Source organism: Hermetia illucens, chromosome 2, assembly GCF_905115235.1.
Source record: "Hermetia illucens chromosome 2, iHerIll2.2.curated.20191125, whole genome shotgun sequence".
In the NCBI taxonomy this organism is placed as follows: domain Eukaryota; kingdom Metazoa; phylum Arthropoda; class Insecta; order Diptera; family Stratiomyidae; genus Hermetia; species Hermetia illucens.
In genome coordinates, this window is record NC_051850.1 from 87,276,089 (window position 1) to 87,293,195 (window position 17,107).

At 38.9% G+C, this 17,107-nt stretch overlaps 1 protein-coding gene across 1 annotated transcript in view; it reads right to left on the reverse strand.

Moving 5' to 3' along the window:
* LOC119648082 (ankyrin-3) overlaps positions 1-17,107 on the reverse strand; it is a 183,027-nt gene that overhangs the window by 33,871 nt on the left and 132,049 nt on the right. Inside the window, exon 3 of the mRNA XM_038049570.1 lies at positions 3,306-3,758. Coding sequence (XP_037905498.1) covers positions 3,306-3,758 — 453 coding nt within the window. The remainder of the gene's footprint in view (positions 1-3,305; positions 3,759-17,107) is intronic.

A 17,107-nucleotide genomic window follows, 5' to 3' on the forward strand; every position in this document is an offset into this window, starting at 1 on the left:
CTAAGGGCGACAACCTAGATGATTGACGAGCGGTTGAAGGGCAGGCGCATCGCCATCTATTGCGATAGTCAAGCTGCATTGATGGTGTTGAGTAGTATTTTGATCACTTCAAAAATTGTTCAAGAATGTAGAAACCGAGTGAACTCCGTTTCTAGGTCCAATGCGATGGAATTACTCTGGGTACCTGGTCATTGTGGTGTAGAGGGAAATGAAATCCCGGATGCCCTAGCAAAAGAGGTTTCAACTTCCCTCATGCCCGGATCGGAATAAACAATTGGGGTGTCAGTAGCATTGGCTGATGCTGGTATCATAAACTGGGAACAGGCTTCTCATAATAACAAGTGGCGAAGCCTTAATGCTGCTACACACCAAACTTTTCCTGTCAGAACCAAACAAACTTACTGTAAAGTTTATCCTGTCGAAAAGCAGGAAGACTTGCAGAAGCATTGTGGGCATTCTGACTCACTAGCTGGGCATATGTTCAGAATAGGAATCAACCAAGAGGATACGTGTCCATCCTGTAATGAGGAAGCGGAATCTACGGAACATTTTCTATGCGAGTGCTCCGCCTATGGACATCCAATTTTTGGTGCTGATGTGCTCCAACTGCAACGGGCAGGATCACATTCACTAACGGAAATCCTGCGATATATAAATGAATCCGGAATATTTCGTTGGATGAGGGAATCGGGTACAATGGATCTCTAAAGGCTGCTGCTCAGAGGCTTTACCTCTCCCCCACCTTAAACACGCACACACACACACAACTAGTGTTTGCCGAAGGGAGGTATGCCGAACTATGCTATATCTTGGTGGTACGTGAGTACTACCGTTGCTTCTTTGTAGGTTCGGATTTTAGTAAAAAAAAATATAGGGATTGACGGCTTGTAAGCCGTTGTCTACACCCATAGGGGAGCTTCAAAAGCTGTACCTCTGTCCTAGCTTGCTTAAATGAAACTTCGTCTTCTGTCTAGAAGATGTTTACTATTGAAAGTGGTTGTTTTCGAGTTAGATCATTGTGCATTGGATGTATGATAACCTCACGGTATTAAGTTACTTTTACTTTTATAATGAAATATATTGACTGATTAGAATTTTAGTATTCTGCACCAAAAACCAATCAAATTCTGTTCTCGGCCAAAAATTGATGCATTATCCAATGTCGTTAAAAACAAAATGATCCTCTGCCTCGAAGAAATGCTAGGGCGTTCACCACAGTCGGCGCGGCAGGACGAGCCCCGGCCCTGTCGAAAAATCCTAAGTAAATTAGTCTGAGCAAAACAAACACTTGTCTGCACGCTTAATATTGGGGAAAGACCGAGGCACTCACAAGAACCCTTCGGAAAAGGCGCATTGATATTTGCGCTCTATAAGAAACCCGATGGACTGGTGCCAAAAGCTACATCATAAAACGAGAACGAGGTAAAAATGGCTGTAAATTTCTTTATTTTGGTAGTCCAGAGACTCAATATGGTGTTGGCATTGCCATCTTGAAGAGTTTCCATGATGGCATTAAAAAGTCGAACGATTTGATGACTAGTTGATGAAGCTAACCATTATATGAGCTGATCGCACTATTCGCTTTTTAATACGCATACGCACCAAAGACGGGTGGACTAGAGGCCGAAAAAGACGCCTTCTAGCAACTTCTCGATGCAAAGACCTGTAATGTGGCTGCTGACTATCATCACTGCAGGTGACCTTAATGGTCATGTGGGTGAAAAGGTAGACGGCAACAGGTATCATGGGGGAAAAGGGTTCGGCGCATGTAATGAGGGTGGCGAGTGAGGAGTCTTTCTACAATAAAACACTGGCCAATAGGCAAATTTACAAGAATGCCAAAAGAAATCCAAAGAAAGCTGTCGCAGTTACCGAGCGTTCCATTACAAAAATCTTTTCGATAAACTGGACACTCAGGATGCTGGAAGAGATCTGTATCGACTTGTCAAAAGTCGACACCGACGCACAGAGGTTAGGGTTAGTGGCAAGAATAGTACTTTGGTTACCGACCGGACAGATGGCGAGAATATTTCGAGTAGATTTGAACGGAAGAATTTGATAACCTTCCATTTCCAGAAAGGACTTGGAAATTACTACATTGCATTTCTGGATCTAGAGAAAGCGTTTGACCGTGAGCCACACGAACTCATCTGGTATGCTCGACAACACCTAGTGCCAGAGGAACTCATACGCTGTAAAGTTTGATGTGTGGCGACTATATCAAAACCGCTTCATGTCTCCGTCGCAGTTCATCAAGGTAGCATTCTATTAAAATCCTTCTTTCTTCTTGTTATGGACACTGTCGCACGGGACATCCAACGTCTAGCATCCTATACTACTTTATGCAGATGATGTTTTTCTAGCGTCTAATAGCAAAAATAATCTCGAGCAATTTGTTTGAGATGATCGCCTCAAGCAACACAGTCTCAGATTGAATCTGAAAAAAAAACTGAATTTTCGACGACCGATCTCCATGAAACAGGCGTAATCACTGTCAGCGGCAATGACCCGCCCAGAACTGCGAGATTTTAATATCTCTGATCAATATTATCAGCCAATGGAGAACTACGTTATGAAATCACTTCAGGCATTGACGGAATGATGAAGTGGAGTTCCTCACCTGGTGTTCTTTGTGATCGACATATCAACGAACGTCTCAAATCTAAAATTTACTGTAGTGTCGTCCGCCCTGTGACCCTCTATGGTTCTGAGTATTGGCCGACTATAAAAGACAATGAACAAGTTTCGTAGTAATGGCGGATATCCGAAATCCGCGATCGATATGGGGTTGCTTCTAGATTGGTCTGAACATCGGAATCGATGGTAAACGACCAACAGGCCCGCCAAAACAACGGTGGCTACATACACTGGATGATGGATGGATGGTGATTTAAAGAGGAAGAAGGATCTCGCTTGTGGATGAGATAGAGGCTAAAGAAAAAGAAGGTGACTACGGAAGTGAAGTAAATCCCTATGAGTTAGAGAAGCTATCTATCGTTAATCCCTATCGGGTATGACTTTCTGTGTTGTTCAAAGTGTATTTCGATTCAAGCATCATGGGGAATATTGGTTAAGCTACTCATTTGAGAGGTTTCTGACCTAACCCTCAAAGTGGAAAAAGAAGAATAGACTATTATCAAGTCAACTACGATAGCCATCTAAACGCATTTTATAATTTTCTTCCAACTTTCACTTCCAACTTTTTGATATATGTTGTGAATTATTTTGAAGAAATTTATGGATTTTTTACCCCTATATATTCAGTCCTGTAATATAACTTATTGCCGAGCTCGAATTTTACTCACCTCTAAAAGTAATGTTGCAGCTTTTACATCATCCTTTTTAGCCGCAATATGCAATGCAGGCAGTCGAACTTTTCCTCGAGTATCACTTTCTAGTAAAACAGCAACAACTTTGTCATGGCCTTGTTGCATGGCAACCGCCAGTGGAGTGAAGCCATCTTCTGTTGCTAGGCTTTGGTTAGCTCCATTCGCCAAAAGTAACTTCACAACAGTGTCATGATTTTCTTGGGCCGCCATATAGAGCGGTGTAAAGCCATTTTGTGATTGGACATTAACCGATGCATTATGTTGTAATAAGAGTTTAACGACTTCTTCTTGACCAGCCAACGAAGCTATATGAAGAGCGGTATTACCTTTCTTTGTAGCACTATCGACCAAAGCACCGCGTTTGAGTAGCTCTGATACGACATGAATGTGACCATCTTTAGATGCGAGATGAAGTGCATTTAAGCCATTCTGAAAGTAAATCAAAAAGAGTTTAATATTAACCTTTGCTACATACTTATCCATTTATAATTATCGTAATGCAATTCAATTTTCGTTTGAGTCGAAATAAATTCAAAACTCAATCAGAAGAGAAGTCTGTATTTTACTGTCAAACCCTAGTATAAATAAAATCTAAACCTGAAATGACAGGCATAAACTTAAATTATGTACCCTTTTGTGTTTGGCTGATATGTATATCAAAGAATATCCTTTGAATCGTAATTGCAAGTAAATGTTCTGAGCAATGGTTGCCATAAACCCTAATGTGGGACATAAACTCCACTAATGCACCTTCGTTCTTGGTTTCTGGCAAAGTATTTCAACTCACCTGGAAACTTCCCGAGAAGCTTGCACTCATCCTTCGCTGTTCTGTGTCGAGGAGGCCAATCGTTTGCCACCTTCCAGTGCAGTTTCTCAGTGTGTAGCTTTGCCCATTGCCCTTTCCCTTGCTCGTCAAGACGTCTATGGGTATCTGTCTCATACGCCGGTGAAGTTTTTCATTTATTATTGTCTCAAGTCAAGGGACCCTGATGACCCGACGAAGCCCTGAGTTGATAAAAACTTGGAATTTTCGTCGTGGTCGTTTTCCATATACTTCTCCCATACAGGAGTATTGAGAGAACATTGGCGAGTAACAATTGCAATTTGATGTTAAGGGAATTATAATATATTTCCCGATTTCGAGGAGAAAACAGCGAAGGTGAATTTAGCACTAATAATGCGTCACTTTACACTACAGTACATCATTGGGGGCAATTTGGTCACCATTTCGCTCGATCGAGATTATTACCCTGATTTACCTCAGGTACTCATTCGCAGCTGATTCGACTGGTATCCGATATCCAGTCACGTTAACAAATCCTTCAGCTATATATTCCCTTGCTTTTAAAAGAATTATGCATTTCCTGTTATAGCACCAGGTCTAGCCACGATCGACTTACTATACTCGTAAATTGACATTGTGGTCTTACTCCCATCACCAATTGTTTGACAAGAATCTGTAAAGTATGTATGTCCCGAAAACATGCTCAGAGCTGGTCAGATAACTTCGAATAGAACATTCAAGGCATCGTGGAGCAATTGGGGTGTAATTTATGCATTCCCCCTGAACCTGGAGTTTGAGAGTAAACAAACACATAACAACTGCTATGTTAACCAAAGCGTTAACCTCCACTTTTTTCTATCAGCTGTTTATGAACTGCGGTTAGCTGATCCATAGTATGCGCTTTCTGCTCTCAGCTTCAATTTTCCAAGAAAGCCCTCTGGTTTGTTGAATATAACCTTACCTTCAAATGCGCCATCATAATTAACAAGTCGGAAACCGGGAGCTACACGGTTCAAGTATAAAAGGTTTTGTGTTTTTCTATGTGAGGAACGACTAGTGCATGGCAGTTCTATGTGTACATAGTTAACAATTTAATTCTACTACCCTTTAAAGAGCCATTTGCACAAATATTTTGATCTGGAGAGCAATAATAATAAACAACTTGACACGATTAACACGAGAAGTTCAACATTATTAGCAAATGTAAAGAGGTTTACCTATAACGGATACAAACAAGTCGAGATTCCCCGTGCACAAAAGCATATAAATATGTATTTAAAATAAATGTCACTGTCACTGACGTACATATGTCTATCCTATTCGACGCTATCCGCAAAATTTGTCTGTCTGCCTCGAGTAATTGATACCGATAAGCCCCAAACACAATTACGATGCGTGCAGAAGCTTCAATGTATAACCAAGATTTCAGGTCTGCAAAATTCGCTCCACGTCGGGAAGGTTCACTTTGATGACAGATTACAGTGATTTGCAATATGGCGGTGTTTTTCGTTTTTGTCTATTACTTTTGAATGTAAATAATTTTGAGAACTGTGGAAGGCACTATGTGTGGCGCAAGTGTTAATTATTAATGCCACTTGCCTTAGTCTGGTCGCTTCCATTCATAAAAAATAAATTTAAGCCGGAGGTGTGTGCACTCTTAGTAACATTTAATTTTATGATTTTCATAACATAAAATATGCACGCAGGTCGATTGTCCGCGCACAAAATCGCACGATGTGTGGCAGAAAAGTTTGTTGCCTCAGTTGCAATATGGCGGCGCTTTTCGGTTTCGGCTGCTACTTTTATTTTTTTATATATATTTTTTGGTTGCATTTCCTATAAATATAACATAAATTTGAGATAATTTTTTTTTTCATTTGAGGACTTCCTCCTTCTCTCTTCCTCTTTGAACAAGCAAAACCTCGGTAGGGACATCCTCTAAATAATGGCCTGAGGATGTCAAGGATGGGAGGGAACCTCAGAGGCTGCGCTTCAATAACTATCTGAGACAGAATAAACAATGATCGGGACTGTGATCTGTCGTGGATTTTCCCTCTTGATCGCTGCACGGGTCCGGAGACTTACGGCTCCATGCGCGCGGTCGAGCCTTTTTTTTATTTTCCAGTTTTAGCCCGCCTTCTGGTTTTTATCGTTAGACCGTCGCGAATTTCTTTGTTAGTGATCTATTTTGAAATCCGGTGGGGACCCACACATCGGTATAGGCACGTTCCTTTTGTATTAATGGCACGTGAGTGATTAAACGAAAGTAGTAGTATAGTAGTACAGATTTCAGAGTAAAAACGTGAACTGGTACTCACGATGGAGCACAAAGCCTACAGAACGCTTGCTGATCCAACAGCTTCAGTACCAATCCCTATCTCCACCTCCACATGGTAATCGCTGGGAGTTCTTAGTAGTAAGGGATGTACCCTCAGCATAAGCTCTGTGTGTTAGAGGGAGATAGCATGAAAGCTTTAAAGCTCTAGCATGCTATCTCGCTCACTCCGTCTCTTTCGCACTATGAGCTTTTTGGGTGCGCGCCTTGGGTAAGTGGTGTGCGCCTTGGGTAAGGGGTGTGAGCCTGTGCTGTGGGCTTTGGGCTGTGAGCCTTTAGTGGGGGCTCTGGGTGTGAGCCTGTGCTGTGGGCTTTGGGCTGTGAGCTTCTAGTGGGGGCTCTGGGTGTGAGCCTGTGCTGTGGGCTTTGGGCTGTGAGCTTCTAGTGGGGGCTCTGGGTGTGTGCCTTGGGTGAGTGTGCCTTTGGAACCTTTGGGTTTGCGACTTGGGAACGGGGTGTTGCTGTGTGTGTGGGGGCCTGTGCTTTGTCTTGGGGATATTAAGCTCTATTGCTGTTTCTCTTGTTTTGCTGTGTGTCTCGGATATGTTTTGCTGTGTTTCTGAGATAGCGATCTTTTTCAAGTGTTTTTGGGGAGTGTCAAGTTGTTTGTGTGCCTTTATGGGGTATCGATCTTTTTGGTGTGCTTTTTGTGGGTTATTAAGCTGGTTTGGTGTGTATATGAGATAGCGATGTTTTCCGAGTGCTTTCTGGGGAGTGTCAAGTTGCTTGTGTGGCTTTGTAGGGGGTATCGATCTTTTTGGTGTGCTTTTTGATTTATTAAGCTGTTTTGATGTATTTGCCTGGGTATCGGTCTTTGCGGTGAGTGTCTTGGTTGAAGTGGGGTCTGTGGGGTTCACGGCGGGCGGCTAAGGTGTGGGCTTTAGGTGGTAGGCTTCGCCGCGGGCTTGAGGCGGTTGGCTGGCCGATGCAGATTTTGCGGTTATCATTGCTGACTTGGGAGTTGGGATTAAGTTTAAATGAAAAAGTTCGTTAAAGTTCAAATATTTATTTTATTAAACTTATTTACACATACATCATTCAATATTCTTTAAATTAACAATATGTGTACACTTATTTATATATATTTTCTACTGTGCATCTAAAATGTGTGCAATTCGCAGTGTTTGATGAAGCCATTACAATTTTGGTGTATATAATAGGCAAAACCTAGGGCTATAACTACTGCCGCTATAGGCTTCATTAGGTTGAAAATATGGTTGTGACTCTTCGAAGACGATGATTTAACACTCGGTCGATTAAATGGTCCGCACACATCTTCTCCGTTAACATAAACACATGTTGGTGAAAGACGCAGATGTTCAGCTTCAATGTCTGAGGGAGTGTTGAATGCGTTGACTTCTAACGCACAGAAATAGCACTTAACATAGTCTTTTAAATTTGTGTAAAAAAATCCACTTTTTGCAAATTTTTGCGCCTTTCTATCCTCAATGTTCAAATTGCTGAAAGTTTTCAGACGATCGTATTCACGTTTTAAGTTTAACATTTTGACTGTGAATTTCCACTTTAAATGACGTCTTTTATATTAATCCAGGAGTTGTGGTCGGATGTGAAACCAAGCCACTTGACAAGAGCACGATCCCCCCTCCTTTTTAAGATCTTTTCCACGAGATATACATCTGGTTGCTTTGTTTGTAGTAATTCCAGTTCATAGAACCCTCCTTTTATTAAATTTCCTTGGTAATCTTTAAGAGTATAAGTACGCGGTTCTGTATTTTTTATCTGATCTACCCTGAATATTTCTGTGGACCAATTTGGAGTGTAGCCCTTTTCAAAGACATGTTTGTGCTTGCTAATTCTTACATAATCGCCTTTTTTTAATTTCGGTTTCGAGGTTACGTTAACCTTTCTATACACGGTTGATAATAACTTGATTTCGTTTGATGGGCCAACATCTACCGGCTTCATTTTAATGGTACGATGTTTGGTCATATTGTATTTCTTTATTAATCTGCCGAGCAAACTGATCCAATGGTAGTTCCCGTTCATACTGAATTCTTTCCACATAAAATGTTTTAACGTACGGTTAAATCTTTCTACAATTGACGCTTTCAAGGAACTGTAGGTAGAGTAGTGATTGATCTCGAATTTCTTCATCAATTGTTTAAACGTTTTATTAAAAAATTCTTTGCCATCATCTGTCTGCAAATTTCTTGGTACACGTTTTTGGTTTAGAATTGTCTCCATAGCTCTTGCCACTTCGCCCCCGCTTTTATTTTTGATTGGCGCTGCCCAGGCAAATTTCGAAAATGTGTCGATGACTGTAAGGAGAAATTTGAATCCTTGGTTGTCACTCAAAAATGCACTCATATCAACCAAATCTGCCTGCCATAAGTCATCTATACCTTTAATAACGACACCTCGACGTCTAAAATTTCTGCGAGCCGGTTTATGTAACTCGTTGATAACCTGTCTCCTACTCATTTTCATAATAAATGCGTATAAATATCGGCTCGGATTTTATTTTTATATTGGTTGTACGTACCAGTGGCTTTGTACACGAGATAAGAACTATGTTAAAGTTTATTCATCCATTTACAATGATGCTTGCCGGTCCTTCAGGATGCGGGAAGACAACATTTATAGAAAATCTTCTAAACAACACATCTCTAATACAGCCTCAAATTAAGAAAATTCTTTGGTGTAATGCGGAGAAACATGCCCTACCTTCAAACTTATCATTTGCAAACATTGAATACTTGGATACTATTCCAGATGAATTTACCAACATCCAAAATGAGCCGACACTAATTGTATTAGACGACATGATGTTGAATGCTTTTTCAAGGCAGGTGTGTGAGCTTTTCACAAAAGGATCCCATCATCGTAACTTTTCAGTAGTTTTAGTCACACAAAATGTGTTTCACCAAGGCAAATTCTGTCGCGACATATCGCTTAATTGCAAATACCTAGTAGTTTTCAAAAACCCGCGGGACAAAAGTCAGTTTCTCCATCTTGCTAAACAGATTTATCCAGAGAATAGTAGAGAGCTAGTGAAAATATATAAAGATATCACACAGAGGCCGTACAGTTATTTACTGGTGGATTTAACCCAAGGTATAAACGAAATCCTTAGATTTCGGACCGATATTTTTAAAAAAAGTTTCCTTACATGCTATTGTTCACCAGACGGTATAAGGAATAATCATGGTGTCGAAAGTGAGACGATTAAAGGACAACAAGCATATATTGTGCGTTCTCAAGAATGCTAAATCCTGTTTAAGAAATGCAATAATCAAGACGGCTGATCCAGAAGTGATAAAAGCGATATGTGAAATAACACTAAACACCCTCAATGGTAACCACCTTCCAAGCAGAAAAGTATTTAACCAACTCTGCAAGTATAAAAAGAATATGCGAAAGTTGGCTGAAGCAAAACGCTCTGTTCGAAAACAACGGAAAGTGCTTATACAGCGGGGTGGTTTTGTTCCCATATTATTAGATAGTCTACTTTCAAGTCCTATAGGAGCAGTTATTTAAAAGCAAATATGCAGAGAAACAATGTTCTTAACAAAATGCTTCTATTATCACCCGAGGTATACGAAAACCTCAAAGACGTTATTGAAGAATCGAACAATCAGACTTTGTTTGATAAGGCGATGAGTAAAATACTGAAGAATAAAAACCTTCCTGATATGAATAAGTGGTATAGCTATAGAAATGAGCTAATAAAATTTTTAAACACCAAACGGCGAGGTAGACATGTTCCAGAGCTAAAAGGCGATTTTCCAGCAGCTAGTAAAGGTTTGAGCAAAAAGGAAAGTCTTCGAGACAATCAGACGCAGACAAGATTGATTTTTAAAGAAGATTTATCAACTCAGACATCACCAGAAAGGGAACCGTTCTTGACGGGAGAGAAATACTTTGAGGCAGAGGCTGAAGAAATAACGCCACCCAGAAAATCCCTTTCACCTGCAGCTAAACGACGTTTATCAGCAAGTAGTATTGCCAAAAATCTTCAGCAACCGAAAATACAGAAAACTAGTACAAGTAGATCAGGCACGGATGATTATAGGATAATAACAGCTGATGATGGTATAACTCAATACACAGTTCCTATAGACATGAGTCCCGGTGAAGTTGTCAAAGCTATGGAGAAGTTAGAGGAGAGAGAAGAGGAAGGGTATAAAAGGAAGCAAACAGGTGCTGTCAAAAAGACTACATTAAAACCTTCACGTCTAGATCCTGGTCAATATGAAATATCTTTTCCAGTGAAAAAAACTGCAAGGCAAAGTGAACGTTTGAAAGGTAGAAAGGAGCGAGCCGCTAGTGTACCGGATTTTGATTGGGAAAGGATATAAAGTGATAAAGATGCCCGTCGATATCGAAAGCGATGACTTTTATATTTCCCTCCTAAGTAATAGTTCGTTGCTCTTTTACCCTGATAACACACACGCACGTTTTCGAAATATATTACCAAGATTGTGTAAACTAAACGATACCTGGTGTGTAGGAATCACAGAAGTAGCATTGCCAGTGCAAAAGGTGAGCAAGAAAAGATTTCCCGGCGAGTCAATTGAGGAAAGTGGTAAGAAGAGAACAAAACGTGCTTTACCAGGAATAACTAAAGCTGATCCCATAGCTTTGCGAATTGTACTGGACTTTGATGACTTTCATGGTTCACTTAACTGGACGCAAAAGCAGCTCAAAGAGATAAGCAATAAAGATGGATCAATTGATTTTACAGCGTTGCTTTACTCTTTTCTAACCAGAATAGATCCTCCTGATCCAAGTAATCGGGGGGTCACCAGAGTAAAAGAGAAAATGTGGAAACGTGTAGAGGCTGATTTAATAGATAAAGTCATAGCTGAAGCTTCTTATGAGGCTCTTCCGACTGAATTTACACTAAACATAAAACAATCCGACACTGCTGTAGAGAAAGTTATTTTGAAAAGCTATACATATCCCTCTATTGAACACTTCATTGATGTGATTATAGGTCAAATCCCAAGGAAACGAAGAATGTATGACAGTTTAGAATCCATTATTGTTTTAGGTGCAACTTTGCCGCCACCATCCACTGAATCTCTTAGCAAGATTCCAACTACTGACAGTGCAATATTATTAGAGAAGGTTAAAACAATGGAAAGCGATATTCATCGTATAATGGAAAGGCTCCCAGATGAAAAAACCGCATCATCTGAAAAGATTCATGAAGAATACACCTCAATAATGAATAAAATTAGCAGTCTTAATGAATTAATTGATGAAGTTAGTGGAAAGCTTGACAAGAAAACCTCTGATTCTGGTAGAGACTTTAGCAAAGAACTTTCAATGATACTAGATGAAATTCGATATTTGGATAAAAAAGTTGGGGGGATATCGAAGAGTACTTCAGAAAAGTCGCCTACTGTATCTAGCAAATATAGTAATGGAGGAATGGCTTTTATCTCCAGTGACATTGTAAGACCGACAATGGTGGGTGATAGATTCGTACGATGCCTACGTGTAATACCACTGGAAGAGTGTGGGAAATTGTTAAGATTTGAACATATAGAATATCATCCAATCGAAAAAACTTTTATTGAAAGTATTTCTGTGGAAGTAACCAAACAGCAAGGCGAATTGATTGAATTCCGTGCAAGCGAGGCTCCATCATACCTCATGTTGCATTTCAAACGTCGATAAAGTATAAATATACTGTCTGGATGTCAACCAGCTATACTCTGATTAGAAGACTTAAGGAGTTTGAATTGTCACAGACATGGATTCCTATTTCACACGTTATTACCTAATCCAAAGCGGCGGGAATTCCTCAATTCAGAATTTATATCGATCACCAGATATTAGTCAGCATGGTGGAGGTGTTGGGAGTTTCTTTAGAGGTTTAGTGCGACACGCAAGCCCGCTGGTCTCGGCAGGAGCTACAACCTTAAAACAACAAGCAGTAAAAACTGGTAAGGCAATACTATCAGAAGTAGGAAGTAAGCCGATTAAGACCATTCTAAAGAGGCAGGCTAAAACTGCTGCCCGGAAGCTAACCCAGAAAGGTATAAATAAACTCTTCAGAGGTTTACATAATGTTGTTATCAATAATCATTCATCTCGAAAAAGACCCAATCCCTTTGAGACGAAGAAATCAAGATCGATTTCGAAGTTTAAACGTAGGAGGTATTCTAAAGGAAGAAAAGCTGTTAAAAAATCTCCGTCTTCAAAGCAAGGCAAACCACGCAAAAAGCAGATACGTAAACGTGTGATAGACATTTTTGATAAGTAGAAATGTCGTACAAAGAGTGCATGAAGTCTGAACTAGATCTTTTCTCAAGTTCGCCAATTCAAAGTAATATTTTAAAAACAGAGGAAGTAGCATACAAGCCCATAGCTTCATTAGATAACTCTACGGTTTTAGAATTTGTGTCGTTAGGTCATGGCGATACATACCGCGATCTGTCTAGCATATATCTTCGACTAAAAGTACAACTTATTAAAGCAAAAGATGGGAAAGAGGAATTGTACGATAGAGGTGCTCCACCAATTGGCGTTGTCAATAATGTTCTGCATTCGTTGTTCAGACAATGTACAATACAGTTAAATGGTAGGCCAATAGCGCAAACTGACCACAATTACCAATACAGAGCGTATATTGAAAATTTGCTAAATTATGGCAAGAATACCGCCGAAACCCACTTGGAGTCTGTCGGATGGTATCTCGATGAGAATGAGATGGACATAGTTGAAAGTGGCAAGCCATCTGATTCAAACCAAGGATATAGTAAAAGATCCAAATTGCTTGCACACAGCAATGTGGTGGAGTTTATGGGAAAAGTTCATGGAGATATCTTAAATCAAGATAAGTTGCTAATCAACGGGGTAGATTTGCGTGTCATTTTTTCGCTAGAAAAACCCGAATTTTACTTGCATTGTAAAGACGACGTTCAGCCATCACTAATCAAAATTATAGAGGCGACAATGTACATGAACCATGTAACTGTCAATCCGAACATCTTACTTGCGCATGAAAGTGTTCTCCAAAGATCTAATGCAATATATCCATATAAACGTGTAGAAGTGAAGACATATACTCTACCTGCAAACACATTTTCACTTTCACTCGATAATGTGGTCATTGGACAATTACCTAACTTGCTAGTGTTTGGTATGGTAGACAATGAGGCATATACAGGAAAACGGTCGAAAAATTCATACAACTTTAAACACAATAATCTGACAAGGTTCAATTTATCAGTCAATGGAGTACAAGTACCGAACCAACCTCTAGAGTTTGACTTTTCAAATGAAACTCCCATTAGTACGCGAGGATATCTGAGCTTGTTCAAGGGTACTGGAATACATTATTCCGACAAGGATCATCAAATATCAAAAAAATTCTTCGATAATGGAGCGTTCTTGTTGGCGTTTGATCTCACTCCGGACAATTCTTACAATTCAACATGTGGAAGTCTACTCAACCAGGGCACGATTAGGATCGAGGGGCGATTTAAAGACGCTCTAAAGAAAAGCGTCACCTGCGTTGTTTACGCAGAGTATGATAGCAGTATCGAGATAGACAAGGCTCGGAATGTTTTCACAAGCTATTAAAATCTATATATAGTGCCGACATTCCGACATTCTTCCACATTTATTAAAAAGTCGAAATGAGCTGTTTAGTGAATGTTGACTATCTCCCTGGAGGTGATTTAGCTTTCTTTAAAAAGGTGTCGTTCGCTGGTATTACTGCGGATAATAAGTTGTTCACCAGAGAGATCACCTTTAGATATCCTACTACAACAAGCAATCTAGCAGGTGTGGAACAATTGGGAAGATGCGGCAACTTGGAGCTGAGACGGTTGGATGAAGACGTTATAAAAACATTGGCGAAATTTACTACGGTATTTGTTCAAGATGATGGTGCAAAGGAATTTATAAAGCACTATGTAACATCGCACTCGAAAATTATTAATATTGAAGCTTGCAACTTTTCTGAACAGGAATGAACACGATTGAACTAAACAGAACACTCAGAACGAACAAAATACCATCAAGATTCTTCAAAGGCGTTTTTCCATGTAATTATTTACCGAAGCGAGTTAAAAGACCGGCATGTGTAATAGCTAATACAGATCCTTCTTACAAAAGTGGAACTCATTGGGTTGCATTCTTCATTCCGAAAAAAGGACCTGCGGAGTACTTTGATTCATTTGGAGGTTACCCAGTAAATAAATTTTTTCAAAAGTTTCTCATGACTAATTCGTCCGTATTTATAAATAATAAGAAACGATTACAAAGTGCGTTTGCATCCACTTGTGGGTATTACTGTTGTATGTATCTTTACTGGCGTTGTAAGGGACGAAGTCTTAGAAATTTTCTAAACCAATTTTCATCATATGATTTCACTTGGAATGACGCTAAGGTTGTTACTTTATACAGAAAAGTGTATTTAAAGAATCATGTGCATATATAGCAGGAGGAAATCTATGTACTCATCGAGATGAAAACTAAGTATAAAAACCCGAAACGACATATTTTACATCCAGTTTCGCAACCACATTTGTTCATGATGAAGCCTGATACCAAGAAGTTAAAAAGTGAGAAAAAAACAACGACCAAAACGGTGAAAGAAAGAAAATCTGCAGTGCCGGGAGAACAAATGCTGTTAAATTACACCTATTACTTGGATGGATGTCAGAACCGAAAAATCGTGCTTGGTTTTGATCCTTCAAACTTTGAAGCCAAAATCATTTTTCATCTTCATGGACGGTTTCCAGTATCGACAAATTATTCAGAATGGTGTGCAGTTTTCGATCATATAAACAAGCTTAAAGAGGAAACAGGAGAATTTTTACCGGAAAATCAGTTTGGGCTTTCGAAAAAATACAAAATTCCAGTAGGCGAGGGCAGTATCCAATTGCAGACACTTGAACTTTTGAAGCTATATGAGATGATGCGATTCTTCAATATTGTTATGTACCACAACAACAGTGCATCAGAGAGCGTGAAAGAATACTATAATGGATACGTCACAAAATGCCGAGAGAAAAACACCATCAAACTGCCAGACGAAGATTTCTTTATACCATTGAGAGCATCTTACGTTCATGTTAATTATTCCAGACTTTTTTATGAAATTCCAATATTTTGTAGCGCTAATGTACTGTTTAATACTTTGTGTTTATAAAGAAATAAAAGAGCATATTAAATAAAAGGCAATATTTTCTGTTTTATTCAATGATTTTATTTTTCAGCAGATACATATACATATTCACAGTATTTTCTAAAGCACATCTAACATTTGGTGATTCCCCATGTAGTATACAATTTGTTTTATACTTTTTTAAAAGACCTAGTTTGGGGATATCTGCCTGAATAATTTCAACGTCTTTAAGGTATTTTTTCAAAACTTTTGCTTTCTCTTCTCCTTTTAGATATATTACTGAACCTTCTAGGGTTGATAAAATTTCTGGTAAATGATTATAATCAATGACGCCATTCGACCACGTTAATCCATTTATGAATTTATAATTATAATCTGATTGCCATGCACTATTTGGGTTAAGTTCTTCCTGCGGGAACGGAGGTTTGAAATGATACAAAACTGGGTTAATGGAGTCAGTGTTCAATGTAACTAGTTCTTTTACAAACATTTGCTTATTGTTACCAACTACAAACTGGACATCAACAATAACCGACTTTTTGTTAGATTCCATAATGTATTGCACTATCTTTTTCGAGTCTGCCATCAGAATACTAAAAAATAAAAGAAGCATCCCTATTTATATTTATTATTCTTCTCTTTTCATTCTTGTAATTTAATTCTCTTAAAGCCGTATGGATAGGATAAATGATTATCCACGAGAATTCTTTTATTAAAAGTAAATGCCAGAGTTTTTTTCTGCGGTTCTGTTATAACAATTCCTACTCGTTTTCGCTTAATTTTATTTTCATACTTGATAATCGCCCCATTTTCTTCCTCAGCTTCTCCCATTACCAAAGATTTTAAATGATTAAAGTTTACAATTTTGGATGTTTGAAAATTAATTGTTATACCCTTACATTTTGTGATATATTGAGCATCAGGAGAAATTTCAACTTTAAAACTATATGTTTTAGGACCAATGGATACAAATTCCGAAATAAATGCATTAGGACCAAAGGATTCCACTTCATCTGTTAAATCGCCTAAATAATCTGATATTTTAAAAACGGAAGGTGTCTTTTTATTTTCAATAAATATTAAACTGTCAGTGTCACAATAAAGAAGCGCGTTACCGATATTTTGCATTGCTTCATACAGTTTTATCCGTGCAAAGGCAGTTGTGTATGCTGCAACGGGAATATTAATGTGCGGGAGCATGTTTAGATTTTCATCAAAATATCTCCAGTTTACCCACATTGTGTCCTCATTGATAGGTAAAATGGATGATATCTCTATTCCTGGTGATTGAATAAAATTGCAAAACTCTTTGAAATCACCAAACACGCTTGTAAATGATTTATTTTCCCTTTGAGCAAACTTACCCCAAAAACAATTCAAAATCAGTTTTGCCGCCGCTCGCTTTCCAGAATTTTTCTTTATATTATCTATATCCAGTTTAATACTTTCACGCTCTTCAAATTTTTTCAAGAAATTCTCTTTATCTACTTCTGTTTTACATTCTCTACTCCAACCGCTAGCTTCTTGCTTGATTTTAAAAAATGTGTTTA